Consider the following 21295-nt stretch of genomic DNA (forward strand, 5'->3'; position numbering starts at 1 on the left):
GAAAAAAAAAACCTTATGAAATACGCTAAAAAAAATAAAAATGTTAAAAAAACAAATAAACCAGCTTAGAGAAGCATAATCATTTTGACACGTTTGCTGTAGTCTGCTTTCTTTCTGCTGTCCACAGTGTGCTATTATTAAGTAATGAAGTCATTTTGGATACTTTAACTTATCTCCACTGTATATCCAGCTAATTTTATAATTAATAGGATGATTCAGATGTCACACTTAAATATAAACACCTTCACGAATATCATAGAAATACCTATAAAAGCATATATCAGGATGGAACATTGTTGTTGAACACATCAGCACATTCATTTGAATTTAACAGATAAGGACCTACAGTAATATAGGTAACTGTAATGATACTGTACAAAAGGCAAAGAGATGTTATGTCACACTGAGCTTTTAGGTTCAATAAAAGCACTAGATCCTTAATACTGTGTAGTATCAGTAATACCGTAAGTCATGGGAAGCAACACTGTGGGAATATTCACATACATACAGTATTGGCTGTTTTAGCGGGATAAAGCAGTGATGTCACCATGATGAAATAGCCCGAACAGATGATGACTGAACAGACCATGTCCTCCTTCCTGTCACATAATGTAGGCTACAGATTTTGGTGATGGTTCCCAATGATACTGTTCCTGGCGCATCTCGGTGGGTCTGCACGGAGAGCCGGTTCCTCCCGCTCCAGAGCAGGGTTGAAGTGAGACGAGCGCCCCCTTGCGTCTCGACCCAGGACGACCCCTGCATGTGCCCCGAGAACAAATGGAGCAAGGATCCCAAAATATCCGCGCTCGCATGCACGCACACACGCACGCACACGTTTGACTGGCACTGTTGTTGGCGGGAGTCAGATGTAATCCTGGTGAGAGATGTGAACCATTCTAACCTGATATTTATTTAAAAAATATATGGTTTACATCCGCGTTCACTGTCTAACTAAAACCTATACGGGAGAATACAAGTAATGTGTGATAACATGTGTTCATTAAATTCAATGTCAACAGGACTACTATTATTGTAATTATGGCCGTAGACTACTGAGGATGCATTTGCCACATGTCACATGTATGTTTTTTGTACAAAACGTTACGTGCAGAAGTATTTTAGCTGTTCATTACTCATGTTACTCCTGTTAAAATCTAAGTTTTAAGTTTTTTCAGAAGAGCTCTAGCTCACATTTGCATTTACATACTCATCTGGCAGACACTTTTATCCAAAGAAATTTACATTTGAGGAACAACATACAAGCATCAGTAAAATAAGATCTACGAGCAACCAGATGCTAGTAAGAGCTATTAATGCATATGGCATCAATAGGAAATCAATGGGAACTCAAAAGGCAGAATTAAAATAAAACATACCAGGATTTTAAGTAAAGTAAAATGAAGCCCAAAAAAATAAAGAGAAAATGTAAAGAGCCTACAGAATAAGCAGAATCATATGGGTGAACTTAATTCAATATGGATCTATGCTATATGGGCTATAATATTCATCATAGCCTATGTTTATTTACCAGAGAAGAACAAATTACTCAAAGCCTGCAAAACGAACAGTGATGGGGCAGTGTTTAATTTTACTCACTATACCCACATTAGTGCGCGGACAACGAGGATCAACCATTACATCATAATAATCTGCAACGAAAACACCATCACAGTGTGATAAAAATGACCGCAGGTCTGCCGTGTGGCACACAGAGTGACTCATCTCTGCCGGGACTCGAACCCGGAGCCTCTGGATTAGAAGTCCAGCGCGCTATTCCATTGCGCCACAGAGACTGCGCCAGGATAAACCGGGCCTGGCACGGTTTACGTACTTTATATCCTCTCATATCGCTGCTCTCTGCATCCCCGCAGCATCAGGACCAGTCTGAGCCATTTTGGCTCTGTCCGGACTGACCACCAGAGGGCGCCGTTGCTACACACTGAGGCGGACGGTCCCTCAGAGATGCGTTAGGTTTGCTGGCATACCACAGGAAGTCCACAGTTCGAGTATACAAAAATAAGAGTCACCGTGACTGTCGATAGCGCGTCCAAACTCAGGCTTTAATTTTGAAAGTGCGCCGCCAGGAAGCTTGTTTTATTCAAGTTAGCTTAACGCTCCTCGCTCAAACAGCATCCGCAGAGCCAAAATGGTACCTGTCGGAGCGTCGCGTTCCCCGTTTTCACATTGAAATACTATATTTATCGCTGTTTTGACGGATTTAAAAATAAAAGCGAAAGAGGCTATGTTTAAGGTAGCTAGTGCCGCTAAAATGCGGTGGTTAACGAATTAAGCTACATCCATTTTGAACCATTTGACAGAGAAATAACGTGTTTCTGATTAACAATGGATTACCGTTCACAGCGGATGGGGCTTGATGTCCCTATTTCAAAATGCCTAGTGAAAACGTGTTTTATTAATGGAAAACCGACTCATTGTGGTCATTTTTACTCTGCATAGCCTTGGACTCATCGTTTTTCCTTTGTCCTTTAAGGAAACAGTGCACAGGTCCCACTGCATGGAGTAGGCTAGTGGGGTGGTGGGGTTACACCGAGATTGCATCAGATAACCAATTATGGGCCTCCTTCCACATGCCCTTCGCCACAGTGTGGCAACTTAATTACTTTCATCTCCGATGTCTTTGCTGGCCGCATTTTTCATGTCAAGGACACCTAATTAGAGCATGGACCCATGTTTGCAGCTGCGTTCATGGAGGCATGGTAGCCACTATGAGATACTAAGCTTTTCATGGTATTTCACCAAATCCACCCTCAAGGAAACTGACTTTTTAGATTCTAGTATTTTTGGATAGTAGCCTATATTTACACAATCGTAGGCACAAGCCTTTATAAGCTTAGAATCTAACCATGAAGACTTGAACTGATTATGACCATTTTTGGAGTTATAGCCCACACTGAAACACTGACAGACAACATGGGCTCTTAGGCCTAAGTGAGTTTTATATTACTCTAATGTTAGGAGTAGGCAGTATGCATTTGTTCTTTTGCTCTTGAAAAAGCCCCAAAACCCACAAAATTTAGCAATTTTAAACACAATTTCACAACTTCCTCCTAGTGGCTGAAATTACTGAGGAAACACTTGTTCTCTGCAAGTTTCTCACTGTTTCGGAAATTGAGAAGTGAAACTTCTCCGTGGAGTAATTAATCATTTCCTCCTAGCAGCAAACAGGGGAAAATCATCTGTCAGTGTTTATTTCTTCACATTTGTTAAAAACTGGAGATTTGATGATTTGAACAACATCAGGTCTACTTGCCGAAAGATGCTCTGCAAGGTGATGGTTCTGCGTTAGGCCCAATTTTATTCTCCATTCATAAATTGCCTTTAGTACACTAAATTCACAGACTGACACAGGTGATAAACAGTTGTTTACCAGAGGATCCAAGAAACTGACACAAAAGACTCGCAAAAATGGATGTTGCAAAACTTGTAAGTCAGGTCAATATTTTGAAATTCTTATCATGCAGTAGGTCCTGATAATATAAATACCCTAATTATCAATCAGCCGGGCCCTTTGGTCAATAATATCTAATTATATTTGTGTTTTGTTTTTCAGGAAAGGTTTTGTGATTTTTTGATTATTTGACAAAAACTACATTTATCCGCTAAAGCTTGCAAACAGGGAATACTCAACTATCATGAAAGTATGATATATTGTCTCAACTTCTCATGACAGCTGACTAAAAAACACACAGTCTCCATTGCAGATTTTACAGATGTTTTCCATGGTCAAAACCCTGAAGACTGTATTTAATAGTTTAACATCTTGGGAAACACACACTCTCATGCTTGTACATATATATGAAGTTGGATCCAGCAGACAGTTAGCTTCTTTGAAGAAGAAACAGCTAGCCTGGCTCAACAAAAACACATCTCATTTGCTTACTGTAAAAAAAAAAAAAAAAAAAAAAAAAAAAAAAAAAAAAAGAGTCTCATATTGTGGTTTTGTGGGGGCAATGCCAGAGTATTTCTTGGCAGCTGCAGGACAACTATGCTTAGACTATCAAGAAAGCACATGACCCCCAGAAAACCACAATCTGATCTTCCACTTTAGTTTTTTAAAATAAGGAGATACAGTATAACGTGTTTGTTGTAATGTGAGGTAAAGAAATAGTCAGATACTTAACCCCCCATTAAAAAGCCATGTATGGATAAAATAAATGAAATATAATATGTATATAGTACGTTAATTAGCAAGCTCTAGTGGCACTGGCAGGTTGAGTTTTACTTCCAGTCTTTATGCTAAACTAAGTTAATGGGCTGCTTGTTCCAGCTACATGGGTTACCTTAGAATGGAGTCAATCTTATCATCTAACTCTGGGCAAAAAAGCGTACTTTTTCTAAAATGTCCAGGTGTCCCTTTACATCAGCAGCACTGAAAGCCTGATACTTAACGTATGTGATGGTTGAAAACAGATACGTATTTAAAATGTGACATTAAAAACTCACACGTGCCACTTTTTGTTTGTGCAAACATGGCAACTTAAACTGTTTATTGAAAAACATTGTATAACATGAGCATAACATAATTTATGAACCATCCAAAAGTTTGCACCCACCAACATGGGCACATCATCAAAATATTCATCTCAAACTGCATAGCACCAATATTGATAGACTAGCATTTTTACATGAGTGCTTCATTCTTTTCATATTCACAGTCCTCAACAGAAGAGGGGAGGGGAGAACTTCATTATATCCATCGCAATAAAGTCTGAGCTTATCAGAAGCCTAATCCATGTACATTCAGTATAACTGTATTTCTTTGTGTTCTTGAAAGAGCAAATGTTTTACCCTTCTCGTGATGTTCCAAACACATAAATAAAGGCAATCATTGGAGAGGTTAAACCATAACTCAGGCTTTTTGCTATCCTGCCCATTATGTCCTAACTATGGTATTTATGTTTTAAAATGTCTTTAAGTTCAGCATGTTTGCTAACTTTTTAGAATGTGGTTGGCACTGCTGAGCTTGGACAGAAGTGGTCTGATCGTGGTCAAGGAGGAAACCGATGATGGCAGACCAGACGAGATCAGCATCTGTTCGCTTTCCTCTCATCTGGTCACCAAAATAAACCATTTTGGCTCAGAGCACAAGCGGCGTTTGTTTCCTCTACTGAAAACAAAGCCGCTAAACCACCGTAAGCAGACCGTGGTATAACGCTCAATGTATTTATGCTAGCTGACGAGCAAACCACTGAGTTGACCAGCAAGATAACAAGAGGCTATGCGACCACCACAGACCAGCTGAGATACTTCCAAGTACAGCAAGGCGGAGTAGAACTTCAGATGGTGTCTTTTAACATTAGCACAGCAGCAGAGGACACATTCATTAAATCCTGTATGATCAGCACCCTGTTCTTCAGACACAAGTCAATAAATGTCTTCTGTGTACAGCAGACTGCACAGACGGTCTGGCTGTAACTTAATGCCGGTTGCATGCAGTTTATTTTAATTTTATTTTTCCTTTACTAGATTGTTTGACACGAGGAATTCTCATTGATCAAAAGAAAACAGGACAGTAAATGAGTAAACATGCTAATCTACAGGTGACAGACAGACAACTAATGATTTTTTCTACAAGTTGCTTTGTCCCATATCTCTCTCTATATGTCTCTAATATATATCTCTCTATCTCTCTCTATATCTCTCTCTCTCTCTATATATATATATATCTATATAGATATATGCATTTAATGCTTAGTAAATGCTGAAAAAAAAAAAAAGCTGCAATTATCAAAAAACATAACACTACATGTCACATTCACACACTGACTACTGAAGGTAGCCAGCTGCTCATCAGACAAAGAAATGAATTGTTCCCGGGGTTCAGTATCTTGCCCGAGGCACTTGGACGTGCACACTTGAGGAACCGGGGATCAAACCGCAGATCTACGGATTAGTAGCTTCCAGATTAAACCGTTCTCTCGCCTGTCTACATTACTGAACTCTCCAGGGTTGCCCATTTCCACTGATCCTTGGCTGCTGGGGTTGCAGCATGTGTCCAAGGGGTCTCCCAAAAAATAGTGCCTGAAGTAGTGACACTGTGGGGCTACTTGCTGCAATGCAAGACTTACAGCTCAGATATAAAATGTTGGGGCGTGTAGAGTAATGGATGTATTTGTTTGTGTTCATTCAGGACAGAAAACAGTAAAAAAAAAAAAAAAAAGTCTAACAAAGTGATTACATTTCCAAAATAGGAGCTGCTGGTGGTGTGTAAACAACACATGGCGATAAGGAATTTTCCAATGTTTCTAGATTATTGATGTGAATTCAGCTCGATGTTGCGGCATATTTGGGGCTTCAGTCCCATGTCCTTCAGTGTAACACGCTTCTGCACTACTAGTCTAAATAGCAGCCTCATGAAGGATTTCATCTGCATCAGTATTTGAAAAACAACGTGCAGAAATGCAGTAGCTGCCCAGGAAGCTCGTGGGTTCATGAGTTATACCGTGATGAAAGCCTCTCGAGTTCTTGGTGAGCCAGTACAACAAGACTTTGGGAGACTCTGTGCTTTCAGATAAGATTACTATGGGGATCTATCACAAGAGTGATTTTACAGTTGTCTTCTTCCACTGCAGGGATGTACAGGTTGCAAACGTTGCTCTGAGGAAAAGAAGAAGATGAGAATAAAAATGTGTGAAAGAAAACCAAACACAGTGGCGCATTTAAAAAAACAAAACAATTCTTCTGTAAATGAAAACAACTGTGCGATCATGGGCTTTAGAGGTCTGGGGAAGATAAGTTTTAAAGCTGAATTTTAGTGGTGGACACCTTTATATTTATCAGGTGCTTTTGTTACTCTGTCCCACCCATTTTTTCTCTCACTGCCTTTATCTGCTGTTGTTATAGTAATGGTTAGGTCATTTGGGGCTAAGAAAACTGATACACTTGCACCCTAAATAATGAGACGATCGCCAGCGTTAGCTTAGCTTGGCACACAGATGAGGAATCGAGGGGAAACGACTAGCCTGACTCAGTCCAAAGGTAACAAAATATGTTTCACCAGCACCCCTAAAGCTCACTAATTAGCACTTTATCTTGTTTGTTCAGTACATACAAGAAAGCAAAGTGAAAAAGTTACACTTTGTGATATTTAAGGGGCGTTATGTGCTGGACTTTTTCTTGGCCTGGTGCAGTGTCTTCCTGGAATCTTGTTGTGACTGTGCTCTGCACAAAACCACAATGTGCATTTTTACACTTAAGATTTTATGTATGATACTTAACTTATGGTGTGTAAGTAACTTCATGTTTACCGTACAGACATGAGAGAGGTTCCGACCTTCCCCCCTAAGTCTGGGCAAGACGGCGAATAAGTGTACATCCAAAAATGTCATCATGTACTATTTCTTTAATTTAAGGAGACAGAACAATCAGAGCGTAAACCAAGACTATACTTTTTTAAGCAGTCACCTTATTGTTGTTGTCAGAAATATCGCTGATAAGGTCCCGAGGTTCTGGTACTTTGGGGAAAATCTTCTCCTTATTCCTGTGCAGAGAGAGTTAAATATCAGATGCAAACAAGAAGACAACTCAAATCAATGGCACCCAAACAAAAAGATTACAACTAGGGACGCACCAAAATGTCTGGGCCGAAGCCGAATATGATGAAAAACTTCCCTGAACACCGAACAAGGTTTTTCTTTTGTTTTTTTTTTTTTGTTTTTTTACCATTGCATACATGAAATAGTCAAAATACTGTATAGACACCTTATTTTGAAAACCGGACGTTGTCACATGTGTATCCTCGCGCTAAATTCATCAAGCCTGACTCAATTTGATAAATAATGTATGTGGTTCTCGTATGGCGTAACATGAAGACTTCACAGCCTCTCTTCAGGTAGGACTCTCATACTGCAACACTTGTCTTTGTAAAGAGAGAAACTGACAGGAGAAAGTCTCTAACCTGCCTGTCAGCTCGCACTGGTCAGTTTCAGTGGATTTACCATAAAGGCTTTAATACGTGTGCACTCCAAATTTAGGTGCAGGTAGCTTAATCGCCTTCTCACAAATGAGTGACAGAAACACTCAAAGCGGTCAGACCGTTTGTTGCCTTTTCAAAGAAGTCAGCCACAGATGGAGTGGATGTGCTGGGAGACAATTCAGCAGAACTGTGTCTGCAAACGGCGATTTTTGCGTCTTTCTCGGACACTTTAAAAAGCTTCCACACTGCCGACATGTCAACGTAATTGTTCAGTAAAATGTATTCAGTCTTTTGACTTAGTAGGCCGAACACCGAAGGACGATTGTTTTAGGAAGATTAATTTGGTTGCCGAACATTCGGTGCATCCCTAATTAAAACTCTACATACTTCCTGCAACACATAAAAGTCAGGACCGCCAAGCCAGCAAACATCAGTGGGATGATAATGGCAGCAGCATACACCAACGCATTGGGATCTGTATCTGCATCTGCATACAAAAACATCAGCAACATTATGATTAGCTGAAAGTGATGTGTACAGGTTAAGTGTTTAATGTTTCAAGTTACAATTGAAACCCCAGAGTTTTTACAAAGAAAGAAAAAAACAGTGTCAACTTTTGAAAGTAGAATGCATTTCTGTCTGCCGGTGTCATTCTTAAAACAACTACTACATGACAAAGTAAGTAATTTTCAGAAAATAGAGCATACCAAAATACTTCTCGTCACTCCATGGTGTCTCTGCCTGTATCGCTCCCGTGGTCTGTGCTTTAATAGCCATGCGGTACCGACAGTGAGAGACCAGTTTCACTTGAATTGATAAATCGCCATCTACAGTTTTAACCTGTGAGAAAATGGAGGCACAATTGTGACAGCGATTAATCAATTAGTTGATTCATTGTTTCAGCGCAATAAAGAAAATTCTGTGGAAGAAAACTACAGCCAACTATTAAGAACATTAGAAACAGCTGCACACCTTATTGTGAATTCAACATAAAGCACTGAAATATGTATATTACTCTGAAAACCATAAAAATTATTTTATGTATTTTGATTTATGTAGTTTTCACCCCTTTTCAGGTAATTTCAAGAAGTTGATTTAAGATTTTTTTTTTTTTAAAGGTTCACAGATGAGGATAGAAAACTACAGCTTAAGCAGACATTAGAAACAGCAGTGCACCAACAAAGGCAAGAAAGAGGAAGACTGCAAGCTATCACACATGGATATAAACAAAGCAGGATGTAAAATATCAAAACAATCATCTTTGCAGATGTTTTAAGGAGGAAGGAAATGCTGGCATGTTTCTTAGGCAAATCACAAACCACAAACTTGTATAGATGGTTTTCAAAGTAAAATATTTCTGCTATCATGCTACAACCTCAGTGATGTTTAAATTTCAAGTACTAGGTTGTTGTTAAATTTTACAATCAGGTATTCAGTTGCTTCCAAGATTCAAATGATCACAGCAATCATTTGCATCCACTGAGTTATTCTATTAAATTAAAAGACAAAACAAGACAGAGCTTCAATTTAAAGACATTAGAGACAAACATAATAAATATTGCACTGTTGTGTCTGTTACCTTTATTTGATCACACTCAGTGTAATTAATTATAAACTTCCATTGAGACAGATCTATGATGTCAGGAGGAATCCAGCTGATATTCAACTGACTCCCATTTTTAGTGACGTTCCACTCAAGGGCAGAAGGTCTCACTGTAAGAGACAGACATTACAGAGAGACAGTAACCATCCATTCATACACAGTCAGAAAATACTTTAAACTAAAATACTTACTAAAGTCTCTTAAAAATAAGACAAGCATGAATTTTTGTTTTGTTAAAATGGCTGCATTGTGTTTTCTAGTTGTACGTTTCGGATGGTGTCACACCCCAGAAGTACATCTATAGTACATCTCCACACCGCAATAACTGGTAAATAATTTCTGAGAAAGAGCAGAGGGCAACTTCTCTTACAACTCTGAAACTTAATGGGGAAGCGCGTATTTCAACAGAACTCTGAACACTGCCCACTTGCTGCGTACCATTTTCTAAGAGAACTCTCCTGAAGGTGTTCCTGACGGTCATGTTTTTCTGCGTTCCGTTAAACAAGAGGTGGATGGCGTGCTTGATATCTGCCTGTAGATCACAACCAGTCCTGACGCCGGCAGCGTAGTTGTACGATGAGCACTCTTTTAAAGGGGAAAGGGTATCGTCGTCAGCCTCTGTTGTTTGGTCCTCATTCTGTAACCTTGGAAAGAAAAAGAAAAAGGTGATTTCCATTCATGCTGCACACTATTCCTGAAATCCTAAATGGATTAATGCATTAATAAAATTAAACATTTGAATAAGCACATCTTTGCATCAAAAACAGACATAAAACAGTGTGTGACATTTTGAGAAATCCACTTGTTCAATGAGAAGATCGTATGTCTGTTAAATATGAACCTACAGCCAGCAGGCAGTTAGCTTAGCTTAGCATAAAGACTGAAAACAAGGACAAACAGTTGGCCAGCACCTCTAGAGCTCACAAATTAGTACACTAGGGGGCGGTTTCCCGGACAGAGTCTTAAATAAATGAGGACTAGGCTAATCCTACTGAAATTAATACGGACTTAAAAAATGGCTTTCCGAGACATTGCTTTATTTGAGATTAAGTAGTACACGACTAGAGAGTTGCAGACCAAGGTTAATAAGGACTAACTAGCAACTCTCTGTGAAGCCCGATTAGAGTAATGTTGTGCACTCGGTGCAGACCTGAGGTTGCTCCAAAAACCAGGGCTGGACCCTGCAGAAACATTAACATTGTGTGGAACTGGAGTAAATCACCCAAACAAACAATGGACAAAGGTAAAACACAACGTTCAAAGAATTTCAGTGACTTTGAAAGGACCCTTTTGAAGCAAATTGTGTCAAACCACCCAATTATTGAGAACAAACAGCATGAATCAGCAACAGAAAACAAGAAAAAGAATGCTTGGACTTCAGTTTGCAATGAATTTAACTCGAATGAAAAAGTAAGCAACAGGACACTTCAACAACTTCAGGTAAGCTACTGTGTTATTGTTGGTCTACTTTTACATGTCAGTCACTTTGAAATGTTGCTTCATTGTGATCCAAGTATATTACAAACAGCATCATACAGAATTTTATTTTTTTATATTGTTCCATCTTTCTAAGATCCTGTGGAAAAACATAAAAATGAACTTAAAGAAGACAAATGCTGTTGCACGTAGGGAGCGTTTCAAGACTGGTGGTGGACCCCCAGAAAGACCAGAGACCGATGACCTAGAGACTTGTTGACTTTGATCATTGATAGCCAGCAGCCCCTGGAAGGTATCCCTGATGATGATCGTTTGGACAGTTCAGATGGGGCCCCGTTCCAATCCTCATTTGGTAGGCCACATTAATGTCAGTCATTTTTTGCAGTCCTATAACCAGAATTATTTCATGAACTTCACTTTTAAATACATATTGTTCACTAATGCTGCAATATAATACTTTTCAGATGATCACCAGAGCTTGGAGGTCCTGAGTCAGCCCACTACAGCTGCAGCAGCCTGGAGGGAAGATGATGTCACTAATTCTGGCCAGATGAGAAGGACCAAGAGGCTGACCATGCACGAGAAACTGGCCATGGAATTCCATGAGCATTTAAGTATTTAAAAGATGAACATGAAATAAAGATGAAAATACTTCATGTTGAGTTAGCCATGAAGGAGGAAGAGAGAAACATGAAGCAGCAGCAGTACCAATGTTCTAATGAAACCAGCACCAGTTCAGGGTCCCGATATCTCAATTTGTGAAATAAAACTTTTGTTCATAATCAATCTGTGGCAATTGTTGTCTTCAATCATCTGAGGTAACTTCATTGTGAGAAGTGCCGCAAAGCAAAAGCATCTCTGCACGCCAGTCCATACCTCTCATTGTCTGGCTCAACCATGGGAAGATCTGGTTCATCCCTATGTTCCATTTGAGGATCTGGGCAGCCATGCTGTTTGAGGTAATTGTGAAGCACTGCTGTTGCAATTTTGACAATAAAGCATCTTCTTGGTTCAAAGTGCAATGTGTTTCTGAGACACTGGAAACGACTCTTCCATACACCAAACATGTGCTCCACTGTACCTCTGGTACGGATATGAGCTTTGGTTGTACCGCTGCTGCTCAGGTGTGACTGCATGAAGGTAAGGGGTGAACAAGAAGTTGGTCTGTGCATAGCCACTGTCACCAAGTATGATTCCACTATGTTGACCACCTTCAAACTGAGCGGACAGACAGGAGTTCTGGAAAATTCTTGAGTCATGAGTTGCACCTTTCCAACGTGCAAAAATGTTGGAGAACTGCATAGTGGGAGTGCACACACCTTGTACATTTATTGAGAACCAGTTTTTACGATTTCTGTACTCCTCAGAATCTGCAGTAGAGGGACACTTTCTTGGAATATGACATCCATCAATACAGGCAATGATTTCAGGGAAGTTTCCATATTCAAAGAACTCCACCTTGTAGTTGGCTTGGCCAGCAGCATCAGGAAACTTGATGTAGTCATCCTTCAGTTCAAATATTGCTTTGCACACTTTGTGAACTATTTTGCACACAGTTGGTTCACTTACGCCACACAAATCGCCTGTTTCACGATGGAAGGTTCCACATGCCAAAAACCTTAAGGTGATCAGTACTTTTAGCGAAGGAGGGATAGGCATTCCCCTACAGGAATCAGATGAAAGCCTTGTGTCAAAGCAGACTAATTATGTCTGCTGCAATTGCTTTGTACATGCGATCACGAAAGTTGATTTCATCAAGATCATTCAGTGGGTTGCTCCTGTCCATAACCACCCTTCTGTCTGGTCTAAATTGAGCTCTTTCATCATCATTAATATAGTCCGGGTAATCCAGTTCCTCTATTGCTAAGGTCAGTCTGGAGGCCAACATCAATTAATCTGAAGTTAAACCTGCCTCTGGCCAGGTTTAGTTTAAGCCTTTACTTAAATCTAGACTAGTTCTAATCAGACTTCTGGAAATCTAGGGAAGTCTGGGACTATTTTAAACCATGTCTGAGAAATCCAATTCCAGTTAGTCCGGCTTAACTCTCCATTTTAGTCTGGGACTAGGCTTAATCTCTGTCTGGGAAACCGCCCCTACATCCCGTTTGCAACCTGGGTTGCCTGGCAGCCTCATGTTGACGACAAGACTCCAGGAATTCCTTGCATCCACCCAAGAAATAGTTGTACTTGTACTAAATAAGGTTTAATTATTTCTTTAATCCTCAGAGACTTCAACACTTCAAAGAAGTATGGAGCTGGCTGGTTGCAGTGACTGATTAATCAGTTGATCAACATAATAGTATGATTTTGAAACCTGACTCTTATCCTTTCAGGTAATTATCACTAAAAAATTAAGTAAAAAAGGTAAATAACTCAATAATTTTCCAATTTTCTACCATGTCACTGGCTCTCAGCCTCAGCTCTTGGTTTAGCTATGATTTAGGTTTTAAGATGGGTTTAAACTTGTGTTGTCCTGAGATTTCTACAGCTCACATCTTTCTAAAAGTTGAAATCTTTCACCATGTGTAATGGTGCTACTCTGCCATAAGAGTCAAACTAATGCTATTTTGTGTAATTACACTGAAACCGGTGTCTGACAGAAAGAGTATCGCTGATTATCTGAAAAACTGAAACATGTGAATTGTCCAGTCATCATGAGCTGTAAAAATAAGGATAACATGTAATGAATGTAATGTAATGATGTAACCTGTCACCAAGTCCAACAGAGTGGCTCATTAATGGGTGTAGCAGGGTTCTCTTCCAAACTCCACAACATAGGGAAAAACACAGGCGTAGTCGAAAAAGTGCAAACAGTGAAAACAAAATACAATCACTATTTGTAAAAATTAAATAACCTACTCAATAATAAAGTTACACACACAAAGAAATCTTCAATAACTCTATTTCTCTCTCCCCACAAAAATACAAATCATTAGTTACCTCCTCTGTAACCAGGCCAAAACTGACCTTACAGGTCCAAAGCTGCGACTTTTAAAGCCAGTAGCCCCTCCCACTAGGCTTAACCCTTATTTAAACAATATAATAAACACATTTTACTAACTTCAGAAAAGGATTTATATCTATTACACTTCGACATATTTTCAACAATAATTATATCCATCTCCACAAACATTTTCCTTACCCTGAAACAGTTATTTGCATCACCAATTACTACTACAACCATAATTGTGCAGTTCACGTGACCATGAAAGCGCGCGAGAACATGCAATTTAAGACGGAAATGTTACGCTCCTGTTTTGCCAGACTGGATGGGAAACAGAGCAAACCTGCGATGCATCTCAACACATAGTAAGTGTTTGATGTTTGTTTAAATGTATGTTTAAAGAAGAGTAGAACTACCAAGTGTGCACCCTTGATCGCGCTACTTAAACAGTAGAAGAAAAATGCATAATAGCGAGGTTTATGACCGGCTTAACTGAGGCTGGAAGGGAGCGGGGAGTGTGTGTGTGTGTGTGTGTGTGTATGTGTGGGGCCCGCACTCAGTGACGGAGCCGCTCCGTCACAATGGGTTTTTCAAAGGACAATGAAGCTCTGTGGCATCGAGGAATAAGGAAACATTGGATGAACACATAATCCTTTTCAGTAGTATCAACTTATTGTTGGTTTTGGCCTTTACACACGCAGCATGATAGAGACGGTGGTGATATTAAATCTGTCAAGAGAACCGATAATCTTGCCCTCATGACTTTTCCAGGACTCATGTCTTAACAACGAGCAGGCGTCCGACTATCACGTTGGATTCAGTTAGGACACGGTGTTAGGAGGTCACAAATAGAAAAGATGAAGGACAGTTTCTTAATTTACAACAGGTCTGGAGGAATCCCTGGGCATGAACCATGAGGTTGAGAGCCAACTCTGTCATGGTACCACTTTAGTAAATTACAACTTGCTTGGCCTTACCGTGCCAAGGATAACAGGACACCACTGTCTTTTAAGGAACACTTAATGAAACCCGGTTTCCATCACGTGGAACTCAGGACTCGTACGACTATATAAAGAGACTGACTTTGCAATGCAGAAATGGTGTAGCGTACAAGTGCATATATAAGAAGTTTAGAGTTAACATGCTGATTTGGATGTAGGGTGAGAAACCCTGGACCAACAGGAACTGTTTCTTTATGTGAAGGAATAAAGGTTTTCTATTTTTTTTTACAAAGTATGGCTCACTATTTGGTGTAAAGACCCAAATCTGTTTTTCAGCAGCATGCCTGATAATTTGGGACACAGTTTCATTAGTTCAGGCTTGCTTCCATATTTTAAACTGATTTCTTTATCTGAACTGTTTTCTTAACCTCAAATATGTCTATGGTTACCGGATATTATGCATTAGCCTGTTATGTGTTATGATAGCTTCATTCAGTCCTCATTCCTCTTTCTGCAGCCCAGATGGTGTGTTTGAAGTTGAAGTAAAAGAGCTAAATGTGTACATATGGCTGGGCAATAAAACAATAACAATTTATCGCAATATAATTTTTTTCAATAACAATATAACAAATGTTCCATAAATATTCAGTAAATGTTTTTGACTTTACTCACATAAATCATACACAAATTAGGACTTAATTAGGGGTCCAAGCCCGAGTGGGCTGAGAACCCGCGAATGCAAGGCATTGCGGAATGCAAGGCAACCCTATTGTTTTATTTTTATTCCGTAAATAAAACTGATACTGCGGCCTAGAGCTACAGACGCAAAACTCACAGGGTAGGTCCAACTCTTGTCAATGACCTCAGGCGCACACTTCTACCTCTAGTGGGCGCTATAATAACATTTTTTTGCGTTTAGCCTTGGAACTCCCGCATATGAAGGCGCATATCAAAAACCTTATATTCACGCGTTCGGGGGATCGAGCTGAATCTAATGGTATAGGCCACGCCCATTTCTGCCTTGACTTTTTTTTCGCTACATCGCAAATACTGATAACTCTAACCCTATTTTAATTAACTCCTCCGAAGTCGCTACTCCGATTGACACAAAACTTGGCACGGATAATCTCTGGACCAAGCTGATGAAAGTTTGTAGAGGAAATTTTGATACAACAAAAATTGTTGAAATGATACGCTAATAAATGTTTTTGACAAAAACGCTATAAACAGGAAGTGATGTCATATCTTAGGTTGGGAATGGCAGATCAACACCAAACTTGAGGACCTTATGTGCTATGCCCCCGAGGGGCTGTGCAAAATTTGGTGCAGTTAGCCGCTATTCAAAAAAAATCCCATTGACTTACATGCATTTTATATCTCCATAACCACAAGTGGTACCAAATTTTGTGCAATTCGGCCTAAAGGTGGCGCTATAATCGAAGCTCAAATACCGTCAGAAAATCCCATTTCAATGGGATTTTCAGCCAAGCCACATTTTGCCTCATAACTACGTGCCACTACATCGCACAATCATAAACCTTATGCCTACGTGTTTGGGGGATTCTGCCGATGGTATAAAACACTCCTCTGTGCGATGACGTTTTTATTTCACTAAATCTGAAAAACCTATTTTATTTAATTCCTCCGAACCCGAAAGTTCGATCGGCACGAAACTTGGCATGGACCATCTCTGGACCAAGCTGATAAAAGTTTCTAGAGGGAATTTTGATCCGCTAAAAAATTACGAATTATAAGCTAACAAATGTTTGCGCAAATGCTAAAACAGGATGTCATATCAGATCTTACGTTTTAAATGGCCAATCTACACCAAACTCAAGAACATTATCTGGCACAACCTCCCGAGGGGCTGTGTGAAATTTGGCATCAATCAGGCTCTAGGTGGCACTATTAATTGGAAATCAAATAACACTCCCATAGACATACATTCATTTTATATCTCCGTAACCGCAACTCCCTTTAATTTATAACTCGTCGTTTCTTCCCCACCGGCCCCCCGAGCCACAGCAGGGTCCGTGGACAATAAATCATGGCGGGCCCAGGTTTACTCGCACACCCTCCGCGGGGCAAGGCCCCCGGCTTGCACTGGGAGGCTTGGACCTCGCCTATAACTGCTTGCAGTTCTAGTTTTTTATTTAAGATGTTTATTTTGTTGTGGAAAAAGGACTGAAAAAGCTTTTACTACATTTTTATTTTTGTTAACAAAGATTTTATCATAATTGTTTTGAATGTTCTCCGCAGATTTGTGAAGTGATCCACCATTGTTTGGCCTCAGGTGTTGACAATAAAGAAGAGTTTAAACCACAATTAACCATCAGGTTTCTTCAACTTTCATTCAGGAGCCAAAATCAGCCTTTAAACTCGAAAGAAATACTGGTTTGATACTTATCGCGATAATTATCGATATCAAAAGATATGAAACTGTTTATCAAGATACATTTTTGGCTATAATGTCCTGCACAGAAAATAGATCACAGCTTGTAATAAAGAAAAGTATAGGCTGGAATGCCAAAAACTCACATACCATCACATATCAGTCACTTAACCCCACCTACTTCCTTACTGTAATATTTCAGATGTTTAACATGAAGTCAGATATGACTTTTAAACCTGGTAACGCTGTTTATTTTGCATTTCTCACCAAAGTGATGATGCTATTCAGTTTATTCATAACGCCTTTGGTTTCTGCCCACAGACAATTAACAATAGGAAAGGAATGAATTAAGAGAGTGTATTGAATGGAAGGAGGGGGGGGGAGTTGCACAGAACTCTCAAAGAAAAAAACCCAGTGATCAGTTCAATGCCTTCGTTACAGAACTATAAGAGCCATCCTTTTAAATCCTCAGATGGTATTCATGGATTTAAAATAAAATGCTTAATAATAATAAAGTTAAGGAATTTACAAATAGTTTGAATATAGTGAACACTATAGGAGAGTATATCGCTGGTGATGTTTTCAAACCTGCAGTTTTAAAAAGAATATGATGACACCAATTTTAGCACTTCAAATTTACTTTTCAGCTTTGGATTTCCATTTATGCTAATGTTTGTCATGTTATGGTTGTCTGGAGTTAACATTTTAACGTGTCACTACCAAACATGGCTTGGGTATAAGCCTCACACAAACAAGAAAACAATCCCTAACCTCATATTGACACCCGCCAGAGCACTGGCCTGATAAGACCAAATTCCTCATGTTTTAACTAAAACTCGGCTCATAACCTCCTCTTGGGTTCCGTCCGGCTCTTTCTGCATGTGGCGAAACATAAGTTAAGCTCTCAGGAAGCAATACAGCTTACTCACATAAACACCGTGCTGTGTGGCAACTCTTGATCTACAGCACTGGTTCCTGTGCCTTTTATTGTGTAAGCACAAAATGTAAAAAATAAATAAATAAAACATAATAATAACACAAAAAACAAACCCACACATACCTATAGAAGAAAGCGAGATCTGGAGTGTGACTGACTGGTGTCCAGGAGCAGTGACTTTTTTTGGAGGAATAGATGCAATTCAAATTCCTCACCAGCACTGGGACAAACAGACACACATAAACACATTTTAATGAGCAAACAAATACACGGACATTAATTCAGTCCATATATGGACAAAAGGTTTTAAGCCCACATTTCTGTCTACGCAAGAGCATTCAAATTTTGAGAACACACTCAGTGGTAAGAAAATTGCACTACCTGGGCTGGTGTGGTTAAGAAAAACCGTAACTCCACCACTACAGACAGCTTCAACAGATACTTCCAGAAATCCTCCCTCCATCACGGTGTACGTAGACCAGGGAGCTGTTTGTTCAATCTGAATGCACCAAGAAACAGAGAAACAAATTGTAAAACACATTGAGTGAACTACTAATGCATTATCAGTATTTTACTGTACATGTAGCATAGCCACAGATAAAAATGCATATGTGGAGCTGTTTCAGAAACAGGCTTTAATAATAATATAAACAGATAATAAAAAAAATATATATATATATATATAAAATGGTTGTCATGTAGAGCTAAAGATTAAGTTTAATTTAGTTTTCACAGTATATAAATTATGTGTTTTGTAAATTGTAACTGACTTTGCAGCAGTACATTGAGATTATTTGTACTCCAGGAAATATTTGTATTGCTAAAATACCCTAAGATCCTAAACTTTAGGTTTTATTATAACTGGTGGGATACGTTGGTGCAGATTCTACAGTGATTCCCAATAAACAGTTAAAGGGTGTTGTGGAGTTGCATTCCTCATACAATATATTTAATAATAAACAGAATTACATTTTACAAAAAAGAAAAATATTTGCATGCTCACGTATATTTCTTCGGGGGATTTCGTCCAGGTCCTTTTCGAGACCGTATATGTGCAGTTTTCCCCTGAATGCTGTGGTGGTGCCCATGTCAGCAGCGGTTCAAAATCACTTTTCCACTGTAGAGACACATTTTGTGGTCGTAATATCTGGCCTTATGTGGAGAAGGAGAGAGACAGAAATCTTCAGTGAGCCTTTAATTAGCCTCTTGATCTGTGAACACCTCCTATTAATTCAGTTTCATTCTGCTGATCTAAACTGATGAAACAGTGCTTCTTGGACTGAGTTTACTGCAGCGCAGTGGGATTATTTGCACATCTGGGAAAAACAGATCTGCCAAAGAATATTTATGTAAACTGCAAAAAAAAAAAACTGCTGGTCAACAGCTGCTCTGTTTGCAGACAGCCTCTAGGACAGGAAAATCCCTTTCCCATGCAGCTTGAAAAAAAAAAATAAAAACTAGTTTCAAACCGAAAGTCACAAATACTGTGGGGCCTACCTCTCTATGTTATTTTCTTTTTTAGGCCTGGCAGTTTAACACTTCCAACTCTTGTTTGTCAAGTACACACAACATTCTGTATGGAAACTTACACTGAGAAACTCCAGACCTTACCACTATGAGCTTAGTGTAAAGCCGCTGCCCTGACTCAGTTGTTTTTTTTGGTGTCTCTCTATCCTTTCCTTCTGCCCAAGTCACATTCCCACTTCCTGAGCCCCCCTTGCCACGGAGCTTTGGAGTCACTGAACATCATTACAGGCTAGTTCCTGTCTGCCTGGTTGTCTGCATTTGTGTCCCATTTCCTTACTGCTTCACACATCCCGTTTAAGACTTAGATTCATGTGGGCTTATGCATCTACTGGAGTTCTTTGTTGCCACCCGTCATCTTACATGTTCCTATCCTCAGTGTCTTGCCCAACAGTGATGAATGCCAGACGTGACGTATGTAGTCTACCGGGAAAACCTCTTCGTTAATGGGAAACAAACCACGGCGCAAAATGATGAAAGAAGTATTCAATAGAAACAATGTAGGAAAATTTAACACTAAGTATGTTTTCTTACCTGCATCCGATTCAGCCGATAGAAAAAGGCAACTTAAAACAAAAAAATCCAAACTTTGGAACATCCTGGTCTTGCTTCTAACTTTTATCTTCCCACAACAGTTGGTTCATGAGCTAAAACGGAGGGTTTTTCCCGCTCCCGAATACGAGCGCCTGCTGTCACGGTTTAAAATACGGAAGAAATTAAATGTCTGTTCTTCAGTTAAACTTTCTCTTAAACGTCTCTTGACACTGCGGAGTTATGAAGGCACTGAGGCTGGATTTGGGCGGAGTGCTTCCTTTTTCTTTTGCCAGGAACACGCGCGAGCACGAGCGCACGAGCGACACTGACTACAGAAATGTTGAGGAATGGCTCGAGATTAGATGTACTGCAATAGGCTACTGAAGAAGCTCGGCTGTGCTATTAAAAACGACCGTAGGAGTACAAGACAGTTACCAAAAAGTATTAGACAGACACTCCTGAGTACTGTGGGAACTAATACATAGTAGGCCGACCTTAACCTTAGGTTAAATAAAAAAAGACCGTGTCATCTGAACAAAACAGTCATAATACATAACAGGGGCGATTCTAGGATCAGACCTTTAGGGGTGCTCAGCCCCTAATGAGAATGCAGCATGCATACAATGCCTTGCAAACGTGTTCACTAATTGGTGGAGAGAATAAGTAGGTCTACTAGAGAGGAGCTGGTGCAGAGCGGAGCGGGTAAGTCAAGGGTGTCACTTTTTGTTGAAAAGTAGCGGGGACTTGCTCAGGTTAGGGACGTGACGAGAACAAGGCAAGAAGATTTTGAGCATTAAACTGGTAATTTCCTGCATTCTGGAGACATTTTCTGCTCCAATTTACGGTGGAAATGTTTTTTTTCTTCTGAGGGAAAACTATACATGTTTTTTTACTATGTGTTTTTTTACTGTGCAAATCAACCTTTCTCAAAGCAAAAAGTGAAAAATCAGCCATTTCAAAATGTGGCAGGGACATGTCCCCAGTGTCCCCAGTGTAAATGACATCTATGGGATCAGTGGACCAGTTAGGGTCAGACAGCAGTGTGGA

General features: G+C 39.6%; 1 protein-coding gene and 1 non-coding gene across 2 annotated transcripts; both read right to left on the minus strand.

The window, feature by feature from the left end:
* Positions 1–1719: 1719 nt before the first annotated feature.
* On the minus strand, positions 1720–1793 carry trnar-ucu. Its single transcript has one exon. It is a non-coding gene; the product is annotated as a tRNA-Arg (tRNA).
* A 2680-nt stretch (positions 1794–4473) lies between these two features.
* On the minus strand, positions 4474–20769 carry LOC123981097. Its single transcript, XM_046065741.1, has 10 exons — positions 20249–20769; positions 19194–19342; positions 18572–18689; positions 18314–18410; positions 9978–10183; positions 9516–9649; positions 8644–8776; positions 8324–8423; positions 7426–7501; positions 4474–6618 (listed from the first exon to the last, which is right to left on the minus strand). Exons 1-10 carry the CDS (start codon positions 20310–20312, stop codon positions 6529–6531), a joined length of 1167 nt encoding a protein of 388 aa, XP_045921697.1. The 5' UTR covers positions 20313–20769; the 3' UTR covers positions 4474–6528.
* Positions 20770–21295: the final 526 nt, after the last annotated feature.

This window comes from Micropterus dolomieu, linkage group LG12 (assembly GCF_021292245.1).
Source record: "Micropterus dolomieu isolate WLL.071019.BEF.003 ecotype Adirondacks linkage group LG12, ASM2129224v1, whole genome shotgun sequence".
Lineage (NCBI taxonomy): Eukaryota > Metazoa > Chordata > Actinopteri > Centrarchiformes > Centrarchidae > Micropterus > Micropterus dolomieu.

Bases quoted from the DNA above. Each gene is read 5' to 3' on its own strand.
- LOC123981097 (XM_046065741.1), bottom strand. From the start codon at position 20,312: ATGTTCCAAAGTTTGGATTTTTTTGTTTTAAGTTGCCTTTTTCTATCG. The intron at 19,343-20,248 runs GTAAGAAAACAT...TCTCCACATAAG, and splicing joins ATCGGCTGAATCGGATGCAG to GCCAGATATTACGACCACAA. The intron at 18,690-19,193 runs GTGAGCATGCAA...TGGTGCATTCAG, and splicing joins AATCCCCCGAAGAAATATAC to ATTGAACAAACAGCTCCCTG.